The 20,312-nt window shown below is 44.0% G+C and overlaps 1 protein-coding gene across 1 annotated transcript in view; it reads left to right on the plus strand.

The window, feature by feature from the left end:
- Window positions 1–20,312, plus strand: part of LOC126204052 (43 kDa receptor-associated protein of the synapse homolog) — a 208,349-nt gene that overhangs the window by 163,140 nt on the left and 24,897 nt on the right. Inside the window, exon 7 of the mRNA XM_049938475.1 lies at window positions 7,646–7,837. Within this exon, the coding sequence (XP_049794432.1) occupies window positions 7,646–7,837 (192 nt within the window). The remainder of the gene's footprint in view (window positions 1–7,645; window positions 7,838–20,312) is intronic.

Below are 20,312 nucleotides of genomic sequence, written 5' to 3' on the forward strand. Positions count from 1 at the left end.
CTGTATAATGAAGTGGTCAGTTTTGTTCCATGCCTAGGATGGCATACAACTTTTGTATTCAGTTTTCACTGACAACTTTATACTGCTTTTTTGTAGCCTCAGTAGGTAAGGCTTCAAAATGAAATTATAGGGTTAGAAACCAGTCGCCTAATATAAATACTGCAACTGTTGACAGAATCGTTAATAAACGCTTCTGGGATAAAGGGTTCACCAGTGTTAGTAATTGGTAGCCTTCACGTATGACAAGGAAACGTTGGTAATTTGTAGGGGATCATGGACTAGATGTTAGGAACGAATGCGGCGGAATTTTAAACGATTTTAAACGGGGTCTCTCAACCACACTGACTTGTAATAATGAATTAGTGCTATAAATGGCATCGCCAAGACATATCACAAAACATATAATCAGAAGCAAACTCACTTCATCCTCATTAACCAAAGACACAGAAATTCCATCGAAGTGGTGACTGTAATCCTCTCGAATAAGATCTAAAAACTCAAAAAGATAACTCTTTTGAATAGAATTAATACAGAATTACTTAAAGAAAAGACAATGGTATAAAAACAAAACTAACTCACCGAGAAAAAAGTAACAGTGTTAACGAAAACTGGAAATCACTTGAAGAGTTTGTACTTGAAGCTAGAATTGAAACGTCAGTGCCGCGCGGAATTAGCCCAGCGGTCTAAGGCGTTGCAGTCACGGACTGTGCGGCTGATCCCGGCGGAGTTTCGAGTCCTCCGTCGGGCATGGGTGTGTGTGTTTGTTCTTAGGATAATTTAGGTTAAGTAGTGTGTAAGCTTAGGGATTGATGACCTTAGCAGTTAAGTCCCATAAGATTTCACACACATTTGATTTTGGAACGTCAGTAATACAAAACGAACTGGAAAACAGAAATGGGTGACAAATGAAACCCTTTCTACGGATGAAAAGAGCAGTCATAATGCTATAACGAAGAAAAGTATAACAAAACAGATGAAGATATCAGACAAGATAATTCAGACAAAGGAACATTATATGAAAGAGATATACGAGGAAGTAGAAGAGCTGGACAAAAAATATGATACTTTTGGAGTCCACAGAAACATTAAAGAAAGTACAGGTGCCCCTGTAACTTCAGTAGGTCGTCCTCGAAACACTTCTCTGTAATCCGTCGCACCCATTGCAAGACATCTGCTCGCACTTTCTGGGAATCCGCAAAATGTTGTCTGCCCAAAGATTTATCCATAGTCCCAAATAGGAGGAGCCAAGTCAAGAGTGTGCGGTGGGTATGCTAGTACCCGTAAACCCCATTTCAGCGATGGCTGCCAAGGTTTTCCTACTAGTGCAGGGGCGAGAGTTGTCGTGTTGAAAGAGCATCTTTCGTGACGGTGCACACTCTCCACACACTGCCAACAATCGCCTGCGAATATCTGCGGTGTTTGCATCTCCTTCCGCAGAAACCACGTCGTGCAGCGCTGTTCTTCACAACAATCCATGTTTTCCGCTCACTTAAAGACAGCTGTTCTCAAATTGGGCTGTAATGTGAACGGATTGCACTTCTTATGAGTGTCCTGCCATCTACACTTAGACTACAGTACTACACACACGCAACTGTTATAATGAGTCAGATGGTCCACCACGAATGACAGGAAAAAATAAAGTGTAAATCAATATGAGACTCCCTTCTTAGAATTGAACAAGCCTGAATTGCCATTTTTAAGATGATACCTTTGTTTACGAATCGCAAATCGAACTTACAACTACGACTCCGAATGATTAAATGTTATATAATACCAATGCTCTTGTATCGATACAGTTCCCCACAGTCGTTTAATGAACAAAGTAAGAGCATATGGACTATCAGACCAATCGTGTGATTGGATTGAAGAGATCCTAGATAACAGAACGCAGCATGTCATTCTCGATGGAGAGAAGTCTTCCGAAGTAAAAGTGGTTACAGGTGTGCCGTAGGGGAATGTCGTAGGACCGTTGCTATTCACAATATACATAAATGATCTTGTGGATAACATCGAAAGTTCACTGAGGCTTTTTGCGGATGATGCTGTGGTATATCGAGAGGTTGTAACAATGGAAAATTGTACTGAAATGCAGGAGGATCTGCAACGAATTGGCGCATGGTGCAGGGAATGACAACTGAATCTAAATGTAGACAAGTGTAATGTTCTGCGAATACATAGAAAGGAAGATCGTTTATCATTTAGCTACAATATAGCAGGTCAGCAACTGAAAGCAAATTCCATAAATTATCTGGGAGTACGCATTAGGAGTGATTTAAAATGGAATGATCATATAAAGTTGATCGTCGGTAAAGCAGATGCCAGACTGAGATTCATTGGAAGAGTCCTAAGGAAATGCTGTCCGAAAACAAAGGAAGTAGGTTACACTACACTTCTTCGCCCACTGCTTGAATACTGCTTACCAGTGTGGGATCCGTACCAGACAGGGTTGATAGAAGAGATAGAGAACCAACGGAGAGCAGCGTGCTTCGTTACAGGATCATTTAGTAATCGCGTAAGCGTTACGGAGATGATAGATAAACTCCAGTGGAAGACTCTGCAGGAGAGATGCTCAGTAGCTCGGTACGGGCTTTTGTTGAAGTTTCGGGAACATACCTTCACCGAGGAGTCAAGCAGTATATTGCACCCTCCTACATATATCTCGCGAAGAGACCATGAGAATAAAATCAGAGAGAATAGAGCCCACACAGAGGCATACCGACAATCTTTCTTTCCACAAACAATACGAGACTGGAATGGAATGGAGAACCGATAAAGGTACTCAAAGTACCCTCCGCCACACACCGTCAGGTGGCTTGCGGAGTATGGATGTAGGTGTAGATGTAGATGTATGGAATACAAATAGCGCAACAATGAAGAAGACTAAGGGATTGATGTGACTGTATGGACGAGTGTTAAAAATATCCTGGACATAGTGAATTGCCAATGAAGATGTTGTAAGGCCAATTAGTAAGGATAAGGAAGCGGGGAACACAGTCAGAACTAGACACATAGATCATTTTGGTCACACCATGAGAGGAAAAATATATATAGGGTGTTTCCGTAAGAGCGTGCAAAAATTTCACAGGACATAGAGAATGGTCCACTGAATAGTTTGAGGTGGGGGAGCTGACGTCGGAGAAGCCAGCTTAAGGAGATAATGGAAATAAAATCACATTACTGTGTAGTAACATTAGTTACAGTTAACTGCAAATATTATCACTGACACAATAAACGTGCCATTTGAACTATATCTAGAAAATGTGCTGAAACTGACGGCCATCAACCTCAATGCAAGCATGATATTGGCGAACAAGATTCTGACGCACCCTGACAAATATCCCTGGTGTGTTTCGAGTCAAATTACAGGCAGCTACAATCCTGGCAGCTAATTCCATCTCAGTATCCACTGGGGCCTCATACACAGATGACTTTAGATATCGCCATAGGAAATAATCAAGGGGATACAGGTCAGCCACCCTCGCAGTTCACGGAATAGGACCTCCCCTTCCAATCCAGCTACCGGGAAATACAACACTGAGATGGTTGCAGACATCAACACTGAAGTGAGGTGGAGCATCGTCATGTTGTATCCACATCCTCTCGCGAACATTCAAGGGTACGTCCTCCAACAACTCAGGAAGAAGTCTTTGCACGAACCATCAGTACATGTGGGCATTCAGATGCCCAGATAGAAGATACGGTCCAATGAGTTGTCGCCTACAAGGCCGGCCCAGATATTCACAGCAAAACGTACTTGATGCTGGGCTTGTACTACAGCGTGAGGGTTTTCCTCATCACACACACGGCTATTCCTGCTGTTCGAAATACCATCACGATGGAATGAGATACCGGCTGCTGTGGCCGCACGGTTCTAGGCGCTTCAGTCCGGAATCTCGCTGCAGCTGCGGTCGCAGGTTCGAATCCTGCCTCGGGCATGGATGTGTGTGGTGTCATTAGGTTAGTTAGGTTTAAGTAGTTCTAAGTCTAGGGGACTGATGACCTCAGATGTTAAGTCCCAAAGTGCTTAGAGCCATTTGAACCATTTGGAATGAGACCTTGTCAGTAAACAGCACGATTTAGAGGAAATCTGGTAGATCAATTCATTGTTGGAGCAACCACTGCCAAAATGTGTCCCTTGGTGCATAGTACGTCACAAGAATTGCATAGACTCGTTGCGGGTGATATGGATATAACTGTTGTTCGTGGAGTACTCGCCAAACGCTAGTACGTGCAGCGCCTGTTTCACGTGCAATACGCCGAGTACGTGTAGTGGGGTCCGCTGGAACTTATTCCAGCACCTCCTCCTCAAAATCGGGTGCGCGAGTGGACCTCATGTTGCCAAGTCCCTCGTTTCTACTTTCCAATGAACCAGTCTCCCGCACTCGTCGCTCGAGACAAATAAACACTCATCGTGACGAACAATGCCTGTTAGGAAATCGTTCCCTGTACAGCCTTTCAGCAGCGGGAGCATTGCAACGTACCTCCCCGTACACAAGGTTCATGTAAGTGAGTTCTGCGAAACTGTACCGATACCGCTCCATCGTTTTGTACTGTGCATCTCTAAGTAGCACTGAGTAATGAATGGGTCTGTCGTTGATGCATGGGACGTTCTGTCATGGGACAATGTAAACACGATACAACAGAGCCACCTTGTGGACAAGTAAAGTAAACAAAACCTGCATAATGACTTCCTAGTAGTCTGGCTCGTCCTCCTTGTTTCCTTACAGGAAATGAAGAATATATCTGTAAATAAACAGCGCGGTAAATGTAAACTTGTATCCATGTTAGTCGTAGATAAAATTTTAAACAGTAATGCTAGAGAAAGCGGTATACTAATTTACTTCCATATCTGCATAAGACCCCAGGTTCAAAAATGGCTGTACAGCCTTTTAGCAGCGAGAGCATTGCAACGTACTTCCCCACACACAAGGCGCATGTCAATGAGTTCTGCGAAACTGTACCGGTACCACTCCATCGTATTGTACTGTACGTCTCTGAATAGCACTGAGTAATGAACGGGCATTCTCTCGTCCTCTTACATTTTTTCACGCTCTTATGGAAACACCCTACGTAATATTTGATAATGGAAGGAAAAGTACAGAGGAAGAAGACAAACAACGTGGCTGCAGCATCTGACAGATGCAGTCCTCTGTTACTGACTATATATGAAAACAAAAACCAAGATTAGCCATAATGATAGTCGACCTTCGAAAACAGACAGCACCTTAATACGAAGAATGTATCACCTGGCCTATGTAACTAGTTAACATTTATTCTTCATATTTCTCGACTTTTGAAAGGCGTTCGACTCAGTCCCGCACTGTCGCTTGCTCCAAAAAGTGCCCGCTTACGGTCTATCCGATAATATATTCGGTTGGGGAACAGTATGTCGTCCTGAACAGCTGGACTTCAACAGAAACATGCGTAACTTTAGATGTGCACCAGGGCAGCGTAAAAAGTCCGCTCCTTTTTACGATTTACATAAACAATCTGGTTGATGGTGTTGACAGCGACATTAGACTGTTTGCCGATGATGCTGTAGTCTACAGGAAAGTAGTATCACACGAAAGTTGCGAACAAATCAATGAGGGTTTGCAGAAAATAAATGCGTGGTGTAATGACTGGCAGTTATCTCTCAATATTAGTAAACGTATCCTGCTGCGTATAACAAGGCGAAAATCCCCATTAATGTACGAGTACAAAATAAATGCCCAGTCTTTGGAAGCGGTAACATCCGTCAAGTATCTGGGTGTGACTATTCGACATGATCTCAAATGGAATGATCAGATTACACAAGTAACGGGCAAGGCGAACTCTAGATTTCGGTTTATTGGTAGAATCCTGAAGCGATGCAGTCCTTCAACAAAGGAAGTAGCTTACAATACGTTAGTTCGTCCAGTCTTAGAGTATTGTTCGTCTGTATGGGACCCTTACCAGTTGGGTCTGATTCAAGAGACTGAGAAGGTTCAAAGAAGAGCGGCAAGACTCATGACTGGTTCATTTAGCCATCGCGAGAGCTTACAAATCTCATAGAAAGTTTGAAGTGGGACACACTTGCAGATAGACGGCGCTCTAAACGGAAGGGGCTGCTCACTAAATTCCGAAATCCGATCTTCGCAGAGGATGTAGGGCATATATTATTACCACCAACTTTCAAATCGCGTAATGATCACCATTCAAAGATAAGAGAAATTAGAGTTCGTACTGAGGCGTTCAGACAGTCGTTTTTCCCTCGCGCGATCCGCGAGTGGAACAGAGGGACACCGCTTGGTGGCTAGCGGAATATATATGTAGACGAAGATGTAGATTGTTGTTCCGTCTTCTCCTGCGCCGCTGCCGTCTGACCTGCTACCACTGCTGCTGTTGTCTGTACTGCTAGTATTGCCTGTGGAGTGATTCTACGTACTTGCTCGTCGCAGCCTGTACTGTCGTCGCTGCAGGTGATGCCAGTACCGACTCAAAGGAAGACCTCGGCGCTTGTTCGTGACGTCACGTCAGCTAGGCATAGCGAACGCCACGTCTGTTGCAGGCATACTCATAATGGTAGTGTCTCCCTCTCTGACACAGGAAAATGTGAAACTATTGGCGGTAGTTGACCAACATACTTGTTCTGAGAGATTTCTGTAATCAATTAATTGTGATATTCATTACACTTCTTAACAAATAGTGTACTCCTGATCTTAAATTTCCACCTTTTTTAAGGATTGACATACAAAAACAACTTCATGGTCCAGCAGCAACAGAATTCGTGCTTCTTTACCTTATTTGTAAATCCGAGGAAGTTACTTTTGTACTGGGTTGCTTTTACAAGAAACTGTGAACATACTGGTGCTCTTCTGTAGGTATCTTGGTTCACTATGGGGTGAGGAGCACTGAATGTTAATGAAATATCTTGCGATTGTAAATGTTGGGGGAGAGGGTGGGGGACAGAAGAAGAGGCAAAAGAGAGATACTTGTTTTGTCAAATAAAATTTTTTTATCTTATAAAGTTTCTCCTTTCAGTTGCAAGAGGGGAATATTTATATTTTCTAATGTGCATGTTTAAAAAAGTTTAAGCTCAGCAGTATTTTCGATGTATGAAGCTATTTTGTTTCCTGTTTAGAATTCCTTTCGTTGAAAACGACTGTAATCTAATGACTGGCAACAGTTGGACATTTACACATGTAAATAAGTTCACATTTCCCGTGACGATGCCAAACGAAAATAAATAAAAGAAACTAGTTTATTGTAAGGGGGTTGGGGTAAGTTTCGATAGCAAAATGGATCAAGTAAATATAGATACTTGAATGTAAAATTTCCGAAGCTTGCAATGGGGCAAAGCATCTTCTCATATTGATCTACGTTTGTTTCGACAGGATTCAGTAATACAGAACTATGATCTTCATTTGTAGCTTTACGATAGTAAGAAAATCTTTCATCTAAATAAAACTGCAGAATCAAAAACAACACCAAACATTTTGTCCAAACTAAGAGATTTATAGTGATAAGCACGCGCAGGCGTTTCTGCCTGCAACAGACCTGGCGTTCGCCGTGCCTAGCTGACGTGACGTTACGAACAAGCGCCGAGGCCTTCCTTTGAGTAGGTGTTGGTGATGCCCTTACTGTCGGTGTCGCCGTCGTGGTGTTGCAGAGCCTGTGGCTGCAGCGCGCCTACCGGCAGTACGAGAGCGCCATGGGGTCCGCGGCGGAGATGGGCGACCGGCTGTGCCAGATGGAGGCGATGGACGGCGCGGCGCGCTGCCTCGAGGCGCTCAGGCTGCAGCACAAGATCTGCAACTGCCGCCCGCTCGAGTTCAACACCAGGCTGCTGGAGGTCGCCAGTTCCGTCGGCGCCAAGGTACCGCCTCCACAAAGCTCCAGTCGCTCGCAAATGATCCCAGAACAGATCTCGAATATATGAAACTCGCGACCTCTTTCTTCTTATCTCGTGTTTTGTACTGAAAATCTCGTGCTTGCACTCTTGTTAACTTTACTATTACAGAGATCGCCTAAACTTTATTTTTTTTTTTAATTGGTCATGTGCGCAACAAATAACTTACTTGGTCTTTCTGTTGCCACTGCTTGATCTGCTGCATTCCATTATTTAACAAAACATTAAAAAACCTATTATTCATGCTGAGTGCAATGCATGTTCTGTATGGCGGCTCCTGCTGTTGCTGCAGCTGCTGCTGCTTACTACAACTACATATAATTCAAGAGAAAGGGTTTGGTCCAATATATACTCGATAAATGATAATCCAAACAAGTAATGAACTATATTCTGAAAGCGATTCTTTCTCATTCAATTAACAAAACGCTAGAAACTCTTTGAACAATCGCTTCGTATGTAAATCTGCCTCCAGTGGCATTAAAGCAACATTACAAATTAATCAAACTCTTGAGACAGACTGAAATACTTCTCAGTTAAATGCAAAATGAAACAATTCCCTGACAACTACAAAAGAAATCAATGACAAAAATCAATACTTAATCTATTCGCCTAACAATGGCTTCCCTTAATAATTCAACTCCGTCTGCTGCTACGCACATACACAAACCCTTTTCTTTAAATTAATAAGCGCGTTGCAAATTATAAAAAATATCAACTCACTACCAAATCCTGTGTCGCTGCTGGCGGACACAGTAGTAGGGCAGCTCGCCGACGACCCCCCGCCCAACACACGTGCGCACCACAGCAGGCGGGCAGGCGGGCTCCTACACTGGCTTCCAAACTGCCACTAGTTAATCCGTGCGCTGCGAAGCGCGACAACAATATCTTAGATTCCAGAGCTTGTGTATGCGCGCTGTAGCCAACCTTTAAATCCTAAGAGAGTATTGCCAACTCTCATATACGTATTACAAAGTATTATTTTGTCCAAACTATCAGTAGCTGCGCCTCAGCTCGGCTACTGGAGAAACGAATACATAGTCTAGTTTACATTAATAGCCGCTAAATGTCAGTTGTCTTCTGCTTTGCTTGATAACCGTCATACGAGGGGCGGTTGAAAAGTCCGTGCAAAAATAAAACCTACTTACGTGTTTGGGTTAAACCTTTTTTCTTTTTCGACGTAGTCTCCTTTTAGACTTATACACTTCATCCAACGCTGTTCTAATAGTAGGAATAGTCCAAGTCTGCAAAATAGCTATTAGTTGCTGCAATTACCTCCTCGTTTCAATAAAATCTTTGTCCCGCCAGTCATTTCTTCAAATTGGGGAATAAATAGCAGTCCGAGAGAGCCAAGTCTGGAGAATAGGGAGGATGTGAAACGTGTTGGAATCCTATTTCCATTAATTTTACGACCACAACTGTTGAGGTGTGTGCTGGTGCATTGTCGTGATGGAAGAGGACTTTCTTGCGGTCCAATCGTCGTCGCTTTTCTTGCAGCTCAGTTGTCAAACGGTCCAATAACGATGAATAATATGCACCTGTAGTAGTTTTACCCTTTTCCAGATAGCCGATGACGATTATCCGTTGCGAATCCCAAAAGACAGTATCCATAACCTTTCCGTCCGAAGGAATGGTCTTCATCTTTTTGGTGCAGACACTCCCTTGGTAAACCATTGTTTAGATTGTTCTTTGGTCTCAGGAGTATAGTAACGTATCCATCTTTCATCCACAGTGACGAAACGGCGCTTAAATTCCTGCGGATTCTTCCTGAACAGCTGCAAACAATCCTTGCGACACTTCACATGACTCCGTTTTTGGTCAAGCGTGAGCAATCGCGGAACCCATCTTGCGGATAGCTTTCTCATGTCCAAATGTTTATGCAAAATATTTTGTACCCATTCATTCTAGACGCCCACAGCACTTACAATCTCATGAACCTTAACTCGTCATCCATCACCATATCATGGATTTTATCAATGATTTCTGGAGTCATAAACTCCACAGGGCGTCCAGAACGTTCAGCATCACTTGTGCCCATACGGCCACTCCGAAAATTTTGAAACCACTTATAAACTGTTCTAATCGAAGGTGCAGAGTCACCGTAATGTTTCTCAAGCTCCTCTTTAGTCTCCTGAGGCGTTTTGCCTTTCATAAAGTAATGTTTAATCACCACGCGAAATTCTTTCTCGTCCATTTTTTGACAATCACTCGACTTCCTTGATTCACACGAATGCCAAACATAAAGAAATAGACAAATATGGCTGTAACTTGGTGTGCGTTCTTTCCAAAGATGCTACTAACTAAAAATGACCTCGATACGCGTCGGTGGTGCCATCTCTCGGACATTGCACGGACTTTTCAAACGCGCCGGCCGGAGTGGCCGTGCGCTTCTAGGCGCTACAGTCTGGAGCCGAGCGACCGCTCCGGTCGCAGGTTCGAATCCTGCCTCGGGCGTGGATGTGTGTGATGTCCTTAGGTTAATTAGGTTTAATTAGTTCTAAGTTCTAGGCGACTGATGACCTCAGAAGTTAAGTCGCATAGTGCTCAGAGCCATTTGAACCATTTTCTTTTTCAAACGCCCCTCGTATGTTTAAAATGGCTACTCCGCAGCAGAAATCATTGTGTGTTTTCGAGTTTGCGAAGTGCAATTTCGTGATTACTGTGCAAAGACTCTTCGGGCTGAGGTACCAAATTGATCCTCCGAATGGGTGGAACATTCTCGGATGGTATCGACAGTTTCTAGATACAGGATGTGTACGTAAAGAAAAGAGCCCTTGCCGCCCTCGTGTTCCTGAAGAAAATGTTGCAAAAATTCAAACTGCTTTCCAACGTAGTCCTTCAAAATCAAATCGTCGTGTCAGTCGAGAGTTACAACTTCCTACAACAACAATTTGGCGTGTTTTGAGGCGTCGGTTGGTTATGAAGCCGTACAAGTTATAGCTGTTACAAGCTCTGTGTCCTGATGACAAATGTAAACGTGTCGCATTTTGTAACGAGAGTCTTCATGCTATTGGCAGTGATAACACTTTCGCACAGCGCATCGTGTTCAGTGATGAAGCGACTTTCCATGTTTGTGGTCAGGTAAAAAACACAATGTTTAAATATGGGGCCTACAGAACCCACACTGAACATGTACGAGATTCGCCCAAAGTCAATGTGTTTTGGGCAGTATCCCGATCATCTGTTTACGACCCATTCTTTGATGTAAACACGGTTAACGGTCAGCAGTATCTCCCTATGTTACAAAACTGGTTGTTTCCGAAGCTGCACGAAGACAATTTCATTTTTCAACAAGACGGGCCACCCACTCACTGGAGTCGCCAAGTGCGTGAATATCTGAATGAAACTCTACCGAACCGTTAGAATGGTCGTCAAGAAGCTGGCGACTTAGCATGTCTCACCTGGACTCCACGGTCACCGGATTTGAAACCCTCTGACTTGTTCCTGTGGGGTTTCGATAAAGACAACGTTTATCTACCACCACTCCCACAGAACCTGGAAGTGTTGTAGAACAGGATCCGTACTGCCATAAGATCAGTGCTTGCCCGAGTATGGGAGGAATTTGAGTATCGGCGTGATTTGTTCGAATCGCTGATGGAGGACATATTGAACATCTGTTATATGAACTTGAGAGGTCCGTAAAGATGTGTGTAGAGTTTCATATTTGTATGTCATAAAGTTTAAGAACCATATGCATTCGAAATACGTATATCCTTTTTGAAACACCCTATACAACGCTGGAAAAAATGCAGCCCCCACAAGCACAAGGTCATTGTATTCACAAGTGAGGTGGTAGGTGGTTCGTCTCTGTAGGAGTATATGATAACTAATTCAGACCAAATGAAACACGCATGTCAGGCTAAAGAGTGCCAAAATAAATACATCCCTATACAGTGTACCCCCATCTGGCTGCAACGCAGGGCGTGTATCTTCGCACGCAAACGATCATTAAGGTGGCGAATGGTATCCTGCGGTACATTGTCCCAAGCATCTTCCGTCTTTTGTCGCAATTCTTCAATGGTTCTTGCAGGCCCTGGAGAAGTGGTAAGTTCACACTTCATCAAGTACCGTACGTGTTCAACTGTCGAGGGATCTGGTGATCTTGCCGGTCAGGGCAAAATGGTTCAAATGGCTCTGAGCACTATGGGACTTGAAAAGTGAGGTCATCAGTCCCCTAGAACTTAGAACCACTTAAACCTAACCAACCTAAGGACATCACACACATCCATGACCGAGGCAGGATTCGAACCTGCGACCGTAGCGGTTGCTCGCTTGCAGACTGAAGCGCCTAGAACCGCTCGGCCACAACGGCCGGTCGGTCAGGGCAATTGTGTACACTACGAAGATCATGCAGCAGCCTTACGTGGATATGCATTGTCCTATTGAAAAATCATAACCCCTTACTGTAGAAGGAATGGCAATAGTACTGGGATCACAATCCGCGCAATGTAGCGGACACCTGTTACTTTAGCCAGCAGAAACACCAGATTAGACCGCGAATTGTAACTGATGGCTCCCCCACATCGTGAAGCCTGCGACCTCGTGTACCCCACACGCGTGTATGTAAAACAATCGCAAACAGACAGTACCTAGTCTTATTGTTGAAGACAACAGAGTGCCATTCGACCCTCTCCTCAACTCTTTCACGACTCCAGAGTACGCCATGCTTTGCGGTGTCGCGCTGTCAGTGGCTGCATAGCCACAGGCACGAGTGCTCTTAATCCTGGTGCAGCAGAGAACTCTCAATGGTCCCTGATGACACAGCATGTGCAGTATCTACCCGGATTTCGTCTCTGCATGTTGTTCAGTCAGCCACCACTGCTTGACAGCGCGTCGATCTTGAAGTGGTTGGTTGGTTGGTTGGTTGGTTTGGGGAAGGAGACCAGACAGCGTCGTCATCGGTCTCATCGGAGTAGGGAAGGATGGGGAAGGAAGTCGGCCGTGCCCTTTCAGAGGAACCATCCCGGCATTTTCCTGGAGTGATTTAGGGAAATCACGGAAAACCTAAATCAGGATGGCCGGACGCGGGATTGAACCGTCGTCCTCCCGAATGCGAGTCCAGTGTCTTACCACTGCGCCACCTCGCTCGGCTGAAGTGCATCTGTACCACGAGGACGTTCAGAACCCGGTCTACAGGTGTGCAGATGTTCCACAGACCACTCTCGGAAGCAGCGACTTACCACCGATACATTCTGCCCAACATGTGCAACAATCCGTCGGGTGTCCATCAAGCTTCCACAGGCCCAAAATTCGAGCACGTACAAATGGCCGAAGCTGTTTAAGAAAAGAACGTACACGTCGATGGGGCATAGTTATACGCTAGAATGAATTCTGCAAGTGCTGTTCACCCTAAACTCTGCACTGATACTGTCAACAAAATTTAGGGTGCCCAGACAAGCCTCCTCAGCTCCACCTGATCGCCGATGATCGCGACAAAAGAATAACTAACACTACAATATATTAAACCCTGGTGGCACTGATCACAATCCTTCAGGGTGTTACATTTTTCCGGCAGTGTAGTTACCGTTTGTGAAAATTTCAACATGAGAAATTGCAGTATAAACTCCTGAGTCTGTTTTGACATAATCTAAGTTGGTAGGGTGGAGAAGGGACCAAACTACGCGGTCATCAGTCCCTCCGACCTTAGATTAAATAAAGCCGATAAAATCCCACATTAAAATAGGGAACTACAGTATCCGCAAAATGATAAACTATTGACAGGGAAGGAAGGAAAACGACGGAAGAATAGGACAGTGAAGGAAAGTGACTAATGACATGGGCGTGAAGGAAGAAGGAGACAAGGGAGATGCTCAAGATATAACAGATCCCATAAGGAAAGGAGTGGGGAGGCAGAGGGCCGGGGTGAACCACCAAGCCCAGTTGAAGCCAATCCAGTCGGGGCGAATGGGGGAGCAAGAGGGCCTGCCATCCCCTCCACTCACCGATAAGGTGGAAGGTCCCTCCCCTAAATAAAGCGATAAAAACCCCCATCACGAATAAAACGTAAAACGAGATCCGCCGCTGAGGCATTGTCAGCCAACACCAGGGGTAGCGAGTCTGGATAGCTAAAAGTACATCGCAAAGTGGCTAAGTAGGGGCAGTCCAATAAGATGTGGGCCACAGTCAACATCGATCCACAACGACAGAGAGGCAGGACCTCACGATGGAGGAGACAACCGTGAGTCAACCAAGTATGGCCGTTGCGGAGCCGGCACAGGACGACAGAGGCCTTACGAGAGGCCCAGAAGGAGGACCGCCTCGGAGTTGTAGTATCCTTAATCGCCCTGAGCTTGTTCGGCGAAGAAAAAGTGTGCCATTCTGCATCCCAAAGACCCAAAACCTGACGACGTAATACCGATCGAATGCCAACAGCGAGAGTTGGCTATCAACTTAGCCAGTTGATAGGAAAGTTCATTGCCAGGAATCCCAACATGGCCTGGGGTCCAAATGAAAACCACTGAGCATCCACGTTGAGCAAGGAGAGAAAGGGAGTCCTGGATAGCGATGACCAATGGGTGGCGAGGGAAGCACTGGCCGACAGCGTGCAAACCGCTCTTTTATAATCTAAGAATTTCCTAGTCTGAATAATTCAAGGTGGAGAATCATGTTCCAAGATATTTTTTTTTTATGCGAGGGTAATGTTACTTAGGAACTTCTGTGTGTATGGGTTTCTGCACTTCTCTCTCTCTCTCTCTCTCTCTCTCTCTCTCTCTCTCTCTCTGTCTCTCTCTCTCTCTCTCTCTCCTGACGGTTTGATAGGACTCGCTCTCCTGTGCCAACCTCTTCATCTCACAAGGGAACATCCCCATCGCACCCCCCTCAGATTTAGTTAGAAATTGACACAGTGGATAGGCCTCGAAAAACTGAACACAGATCAATCGAGAAAACAGGAAGAAGTTGTGTGGAACTATGAAAAAATAAGCAAAATATACAAACTGAGTAGTCCATGTGCAAGATAGGCAACATAAAGGACAATGATAGCTGATGAGCGCCGTGGTCTTGTGGTTAGAGTGAGCAACTGCGGAACGAAAGGTCCTTGGTTCGAATCCTACCTCGAGTGAAAATTTTACTTTCTTTATTTTCGCAAAGTTACGATCTGTCCGTTCATTCATTGACGTCTCTGTTCACTGTAATAAGTTTAGTGTCTGTGTTTTGCGACCGCACCGCAAAACCGTGCGATTAGTAGACGAAAGGACGTGCCTCTCCAATAGGAACCGAAAACATTTGATCGCAAGGTCATAGGTCAACCAATTCCTCCACAGGAAAACACGTCTGATATATTCTTTACGACACTGGTGACGGCATGTGCGTCACATGACAGGAATATGTTGTCGGCCCACCTAACTTGCACACTTGGCGAATGGGTAAAAAGATTCTTCTAACTTACCCGATTTAGATTTTCTTGTGGCTGTGATAATCACTCCCAAAAAAGTGATGAAAACATAAGAGTTTGTCACATAAACTGCATCAAATGAATGCAACAGTTTCACAGTCGCACAGTTTTCCCTGTGCTCTGTCAAAACATATGTTTTTTTTTTTTACGTTTTCAAATGTTTCCGTGCGTAGACCGTCAAATCCTGTATATGTCCAAGCAAATCTGAACATGTCCTGGAATTTTGGAGAGCGAAGTTGATTATGTGTGAGTGCCTGAACTTTGATAATTATCTGAAAATAAAAAATTAAACTTTTCACTCGAGAGAAGATTTGAACCCAGGACCTGTCGTTCCGCAGCTGCTCACGCTAACCACGGCGCTCGTAAGCTAACACGCTCCTTAATGTTGCCTAGCTTGCGCATCGACTACTCAGTTTGTATATTTTGCTTATTTTTTTCATAGTTCCACACAACTTCTTCCTGTTTTCTCGGTTGACCTGTGTACAGTTTTTCAAGGCCTATCCCTATGCCAACTTATAACTAAATCTGAGGGGGGTGCGATGGGGAGGTTCCCTTGTCAGAGTAGCACTTGCAAACTAGCCCTCAATTACTTGCTGCGTGTATTCCAGTCTCCGTCTTCCTTACAGTTTTTAGTCTCAACAGCTCCCTCTAGTACTATGGAAGTTAGTCCCTGGTGTCTTAACAGATGTCCTATCATGCTGTCCCTTCTTGTCATTGTTTTCCAAGCACTCCTATCCTCTCCGATTCTGCGCAGAGTCTCCTTAATCCTTACTTTAGCCTTGAGCCACAGCTGCGATTTGGTAGTTCCCTTTAAAAACGCTGCAGCATAGAACATTTCTATATGCGTTTGGAAGGGAGGTATTTGCAATAACGAAATATCTTAAAGGAAATCTATAGCATGGTGTGCGATTCAGAGTGGTATAAGGTGCTTAGCGGCCGGAGTAGGTAAGGCAGTGGTGAGCTGGACCTGATCCAGACACAGTTCCCGCCGCAAGTGTCACGTCGCAAATTTGTTAATTGACAACGCTTTGATAGGTATGTTGCAGTCAGAACCGGTTATTAATGGGAATGCGATTTCTCTAGTTAAAACTATACTGCACAACAGAATGAAAGGATCACTTATTCGAAATCCTGTAACTGCCCCCCATTGCGAAATAAAAGTTTGAAATCTGCCTCAAATTGTCTACTAACCTCATCTGTAATAGTGCGAAAGTGTGGTGCCCTGTGTGTGGCGCCTTGCAGCATCGGTGATGCTTCAAATGGCAAGGTGTCTACACACGCGAGCAGAAGGCTACAGCTCAGAAGTTCATGAGAGCTGTAAGGTGTGTTAATGATATCACATTGGCACCAAATTTCACGACAATTCCGGCCAGCAAAAACGGACGTCTCACAAGATAAGAAGGTCGTCACAGCCCTTCCTACAAACATTTCACCACTTGTTCTGACACCTCTGCGACAGAGGTGAGAATCGCACCATCCAGTGTTCAAATTATGCGCTTTCCCTAAGGCTGGCTGATGAAAATTTCTCAGACATACTGCCTCTCACAATCGACACGAAAAAGCCCCATGGGGTGGAAAAGCGCGTTAAAAGAACCGATCCTTTCCCTGAGGTATTGATTCTCACACATTTCGCGGTTGGAACACAACAGTTCGCATGGCGATAAGCAATAGGAAGATGTTCTTGACAATCTCTGATACCATTAACACCTTCAGATGTTTCAACCCTTCTCTCAAGACATTGTTGGGCTACATCCCCATTTGAATCTGATCGTGACCCTTTGGAGTGCACCGCGACCGCACTTTTTGCTCTCGTGTACTGGTTGGAGCCACGATTTAAAACCATTCAACGGAATTCGAACGTGATCCGAAGCAGCAAAGGGTACTCACGCTTTTTCAGATCTCGTATTTTACGACCTTCTGTGGAGCAGAAAAAAACTGAACAATGTCCTTCTAAGATCCCCGAATTTGGGAACACCCGTGGTCCCACCGCTGCATCTTTATTGAGCATGTTAGGAAATAAATTTCGACACCAAATCAGCCTGACTGCAGCTCTATCACCTGAAGGTTAGGCAACCCCTTCGACAGTCCTTGCGTGACTTTTGCCTAACTTCAGGCGCTACGCAGCCTCTACACTTAATTGGTGTCGAAGTCAGGTACAATTGTAAGGTGCTTACAGAGACGTCAAAGAAGGGATGGAATGTCGGTAAGGTGAGATGTGACAATCTTCTCATCGTGTGACACGTCCACCGTGTTGTTGGGCATAATTTTGGTGAAATTTCTTGCCAAGGTGACGGCATTAAAGCACCTTACAGTTCACATGTTGTGAGCTGCGGCCATATTTTCGCATATTTTCGCATATGCACACAGTGTGCCGAGTCCGAGGATGACGTCGTAGAGCGCCAGGCTTTTACACCATTATAGAAGAAGGGTGTACTCACCTTTGAGCCAAACTTAAAACTTACGTGTCGTAATGGGGGACAATTACGGGCTTTCGAAACTATCATCCTTTAATTCTGTTGTGGGGTGTACTTTATACTGAATGCCATTGTTACAAAAATGAATTTCCTGGCCATAACTTGAATTTACTGCTATGCATATTTAAAATCCAGGTAAAACTAGTTTTAGGTAGAGAAACTTCTTCGAGGGAAATAATTCAACCAAAAGCAATCAAGTGTTGCTTGAGATTAAAAATATTTGTATTCTTTAATACTATGTAGTCATTCACTAAAGTAACATCTTAAAGAACATCACAAGACACATCAACGGTTTTAATTAAAAAGAGTGAAATAAAAATAATCATACATTAAAATATATTAATTAGTCTGACACGTTTAACAAAAATGGCTTGAGTCTCAATAAAAGAGAAACATCACAAACAATAAAAATGAAACAAGTTTAGATTACTTGTTACTGCAAGGCAAACTGTCATGGCATTTCGAATTACACAGGTGGCCTTTTTCGTACAAAAGCACCTTTTCACATAAACGCTTTCTTACACAAACAGCCAACAAATCACTGGCATGTTCCTAAGGCTGCTGTCTTGGCAGTCGTTCTTAAAGATAAATTTGTCTCTTGCACTTCTTCTAGTTGCAATTATTTTTCTTTGGACACTTCGAGTTCGGAGCTGAAAAAGCATATTTATTTGCTTACTTAAGAAGCGATTAGATATTCTATAGGAGCTTCTACGCACTATGCAAATTAGTCAGAATATTAAGCCTAAAGACACTGATGAACTACTTACATATTTAGCAACATTTAACAGTGGCACATTTTCACTGCTTTGAACCAAGAGTTTGCAACCACATTCGTCCCTAATTATTGAAACCGATTCAACAACACATGCCTGCAATACTATTTATCGAGCATCCATATTTAGTTCCATTCGTATGCAAACCCTGTTCATCCTTTGGAAGAACCACTCCAATAATATTGCAGAGGTCTGCTTTTGCTCTGTCGGCATCAGGAACTCATATAATTGTACGAGGGTTGTCCAGAAAGTAAGTTCCTATCCGTCGCGAAATGGACACCACAGCGAAAACCCGATGAAGCTTTGCACAGATGTGTTGGGTAGTGTCTCTAGTATGACCGTCGATCGCATCAAGACGCTCTTTTCAATTGTGAGTTCACTGTGAGCGAGTAAAGGTGCCTAGAACAACGATCTCTCCTGCCGAGTAGGAGAGCCCGCTGAGAGGCTTCGCCTTAATGAATGCAGCCCACCTAACACAACTGCCACGCACTTCCTTCTTCGTGGCAATTCTCAGACGCACTCTGCAGGGGCAGGGAAGACACTCCTGCAGCCTCTTCGATGGGAAATGTTCGATCACCCACAACACAGCCCTAATTGTCTCGCCCTGAGTATCATCTCTGTTCACATGAAACGCTGGATACGAAGACAACACTTCGGCGCAAGCTAAGCGCTATAGACCAGCGTAGAGAATTATCGGAAAGCAGACTTCTATGATGGTGGTGTTGGAAATTTGGTATAACGCTCCGACAAATGTCTAAATCGGAGCGGCGACTATGTAGAGAAGTATCTGGAAAGTATAGCTAACTCTCACAAATAAATTGTTTCTGATTTTCACTGTTGTTTCCATTTAGCGACCGATCGGCACTTACTTTCTGGACAACCCTCGTATTATCACTGATTTGTACAGAAGTGTGTGTTGAATCAAAATCCAGTTTCGCCTCTTGGCGCTTTTTGTCAACTATCCAAGAACTTTTTGTCTAGCTACTGTTATTTAGGATTGTTGTTTCGCCTTAGCCGCATCTTCTGGATCTCCGTCACTAGCTAGAATTATCTGAGGCACTGCACTCGTACTAGCTACAGATTCTGTGTGTTTTTGACTGGCTGCTGTCGTAGGTGGAGACCTTCCACTTGTACTAGCTACTAGGAATCTTTTCAATGCGTCACATGTAAAGTAAACGAAACTTGACCTTGATCGAAACAGTTTTAACCGAGTTATTTTGTCATGTGTTTTTTCTAGATAAATCCAGTGTTAAATGACATTCACTTTTGACCAGAAATAAATTAGAGTTCAGTACAATGTAGAGTCACGCATCAAGAACGCGTTCTCAGTAAAAACGAGTATTCACTGTAACACATAAACGACAGCGTGCAAAATGGGTTACCTGGCTTCCATTTTTCTCGCAAACTCACTATAACGTTAAAAATTCGCAGCTTATGTCTCGTATGTTACCTTAAGAATCAAGAAGGAAGGTGGTCAAGTTTAGACTCGTTCTGCGCAACTGACGTCACACGCTCACCGGCGATCGGTAAGAGTTTATTTTTGATGTTCCGAGCTCTCTTCTGTTGTCGTCGAAGCCTGTGCGACATTTAAAAGTGACCATAGCGAGTTATTTGCTGAATTTGTATTAAATTTATTACGCGTTGTCATGGGTGGTGTTGGCGGTAAGCGATAAATGCTATATAAGCGAACGAGACACGTGATTTGCAAAAAAACTTTTCTTCAAGCACAAAGCACCTCTTAGCGAATACCACAACAGTCTCTTTGAATTGACAACACTAAGTTTTCCTTCCGTGCCTCGATCTAC

This window comes from Schistocerca nitens, chromosome 9 (assembly GCF_023898315.1).
Source record: "Schistocerca nitens isolate TAMUIC-IGC-003100 chromosome 9, iqSchNite1.1, whole genome shotgun sequence".
In the NCBI taxonomy this organism is placed as follows: domain Eukaryota; kingdom Metazoa; phylum Arthropoda; class Insecta; order Orthoptera; family Acrididae; genus Schistocerca; species Schistocerca nitens.